Raw genomic sequence first — 2,369 nt, 5'->3', positions numbered from 1 at the left:
TATGGATGCGTATGCACTAAGGACAAATCGCTTCGTTCAATTCGGCGCTTGTGAGGTTAAAAATGAAATGGTGCTCTACCTTTTGCCAAGTACAAAATTTGATCAGCAAATCACTGCATTACTAGGATATGGCCTACATCTTTCAAACCGCCTATTGTTTAAGTTCTCCAATGCAGAAGACAAACACACAAACAGTTTATGTAATATAGGTATCATAGCTAGGATCTCTCTCTATCTCTCTCTCCCCCTCTCCCCCTCTCCCCCTCTCTCTCTCCCTCTGCCTTATCTATGATAAACTAAACAAATATCAATGATTGCTTATTTTGGTCTATACGATTGCTAGTATATTAGAACGATCCGGAAATACTTAACCATTGTAGGATATGGAAACCAGTCTATCTGTCCGCTTGACTATCGCCGAATTTCACCGTTGTTAAAGTAAAAGTGGTTGGAGCTAGAACTTGTTAGCTCATAGACATACGTTGAGCTTAATAATGCCTAGAATAGTGGCCAAGTTCACCTATGAGAACCGAAGCCTAAAACTTGTAACCTTTAGCAAAGATTTCTTGTCTTGTCTTCTCAGTGCGAAAGCTGATCCAGTTATGGCCTATCCGACGGATGCTATTTGCAAAACATTTTGTAGTTCCTGTGCATTCACATTGTGGACATCAAACTTTCGTCTATAACCTTTATTTTTAATCAAAATGTTTATTAAAGCCAGGCATAAGTACTAGTTTCCACAGTTGCGTGATACCATTAGCTTGCTTGGGTAACGCTCACCCATGTATCTGCTTTCTACTGTGGAACGCTTCTCGGCGTTTTTAGTTGAAGCTTACAGATCAAGTTCGGCAATTAAGAAGACTGCACCAGCTTGAGGGAGATTCTTGGCTAAGCATCGTTTTCCTTATATTTAAGCATTCCAAAGTATTTTATTAATGATAAACATTTGCTGGAACAGATCATACTTAGTGGTTTTTTCTATTTGTCATGTGATTTTGCAAACAATGAGCATCAAGTTTTGTCGGCCTGCATCTGCAATAGATTGCAACTTATGTTTCTAGGTGTATCAGGTTCATCTCCTAAAATAGTCCTTTAACTCAGTTGACCGATTCAGAAAGCAGACTCTAAAAGACTGCACAGACGGACGGACATGGCCATATCGATCTATATGTTTGCATTTATAAAGTGTATTCTATAGGAAGCCTTGGAAGCGCATTTTTAGGAAGGAAGGAACTTAAACTGCTCGTAAGCAGCCAACTTTGAAAAACAAATTTTTTCAAATATTGCTATAAACAATTTCGATTCGGAAAGCTTCTGAAAATCGTTGGCGACTTTTTTGGGCGATTGGCGAAAGGGTCTACATGTTGTGAAGCGCTTCTTTCCGAACAAAATTTGAAAACTTGGAGACGTGTAGGTTCTCTGCATAAATTTCAGATAAGATTGAACAACTTGTTTGAATTGAGCTTAGAAACCGGGCAGATTAGAAGATACGGCTTCCGCTCCTGTACAAGAATGGGACTAAAATGGGATTAAAAACATTTTTGGGTTTTTAATTTTTTTTTTTTTTTTTTTTCATTTTTTATTTTATTTTCATTAATTATAAAGCGAAATAACTGCCATATAATTGCTAACGTGTTTTTAATATTCATTATACGTGGCCTGTTTTTGATGAGAGGAACTAAAAATTTATCAATTTTCGAATTTTGTTTAAATATTTTTTTCATTTTGTGCGCATTCCGACATTTTTATTCTTTCTCGTTCTTTTCTTTTAATATATCGTCAACAGCACTCCTCCCATTTAGATCGTTAAACCAATTTATATCATTGGCTGCGAGATGTTTGTCTGAAACGCCATCGTATTTCACTATCACAAATCCTTTGTAATAAGCTAGTCTTGGGGTCATTTTAATGCTCCTCGTTGAACACGCCTTGCAAGTGCATAAACTTTGAATTTTCGATCTTAAATTTCCTGGGCCCGTTTTATTGGTTCGAGGCTTGAAATCGACCCTACGTTGTATTTCTACTAAGCGGCGTCGAATCGATTGCCCGTATTCATTCAAAAATTCGCTGTTCATATGTTTAAGAACCTTAGGATTGCAACGAGGCACGATTCTGAGGAAAACTTTTTTTAGAGCCCACACCAGACTCATTTTAATTTAAAAGCTAAATTTTATTCAAGTTTGACACGATTTGACTTGCAATTAAAAAATAAATGGTTATAGAAGACGTAAACTTCAATGCCTATGAGAAATCTTTATAAAAATATAAAATAAAGTTGACTATGTATCTTACTTCTGTTATATATGGCCTTTCAGGTGGTGTGACTTTAAAATGACATGCATCAATTTCTTTATCAATTCCAATCTATA

At 36.3% G+C, this 2,369-nt stretch overlaps 1 protein-coding gene across 1 annotated transcript; it reads right to left on the bottom strand.

Moving 5' to 3' along the window:
- Positions 1–1,745: 1,745 nt before the first annotated feature.
- LOC119644267 (DNL-type zinc finger protein-like) lies at positions 1,746–2,150 on the bottom strand. The gene has a single exon (XM_038043802.1). It carries the CDS (start codon positions 2,148–2,150, stop codon positions 1,746–1,748), a length of 405 nt encoding a protein of 134 aa, XP_037899730.1.
- Between the last annotated feature and the right edge of the window lie 219 nt (positions 2,151–2,369).

Source organism: Glossina fuscipes, unplaced genomic scaffold, assembly GCF_014805625.2.
Source record: "Glossina fuscipes isolate IAEA_lab_2018 unplaced genomic scaffold, Yale_Gfus_2 104049, whole genome shotgun sequence".
Lineage (NCBI taxonomy): Eukaryota > Metazoa > Arthropoda > Insecta > Diptera > Glossinidae > Glossina > Glossina fuscipes.
The sequence above is the reverse complement of the archived record's forward strand: the minus strand, read 5'-3'. Positions and strand labels throughout refer to the sequence as shown.

What these genes read in the sequence shown, in the direction of transcription:
- LOC119644267 (XM_038043802.1), bottom strand. Translation starts at nt 2,150, where the DNA reads ATGAGTCTGGTGTGGGCTCTAAAAAAAGTTTTCCTCAGAATCGTGCCT.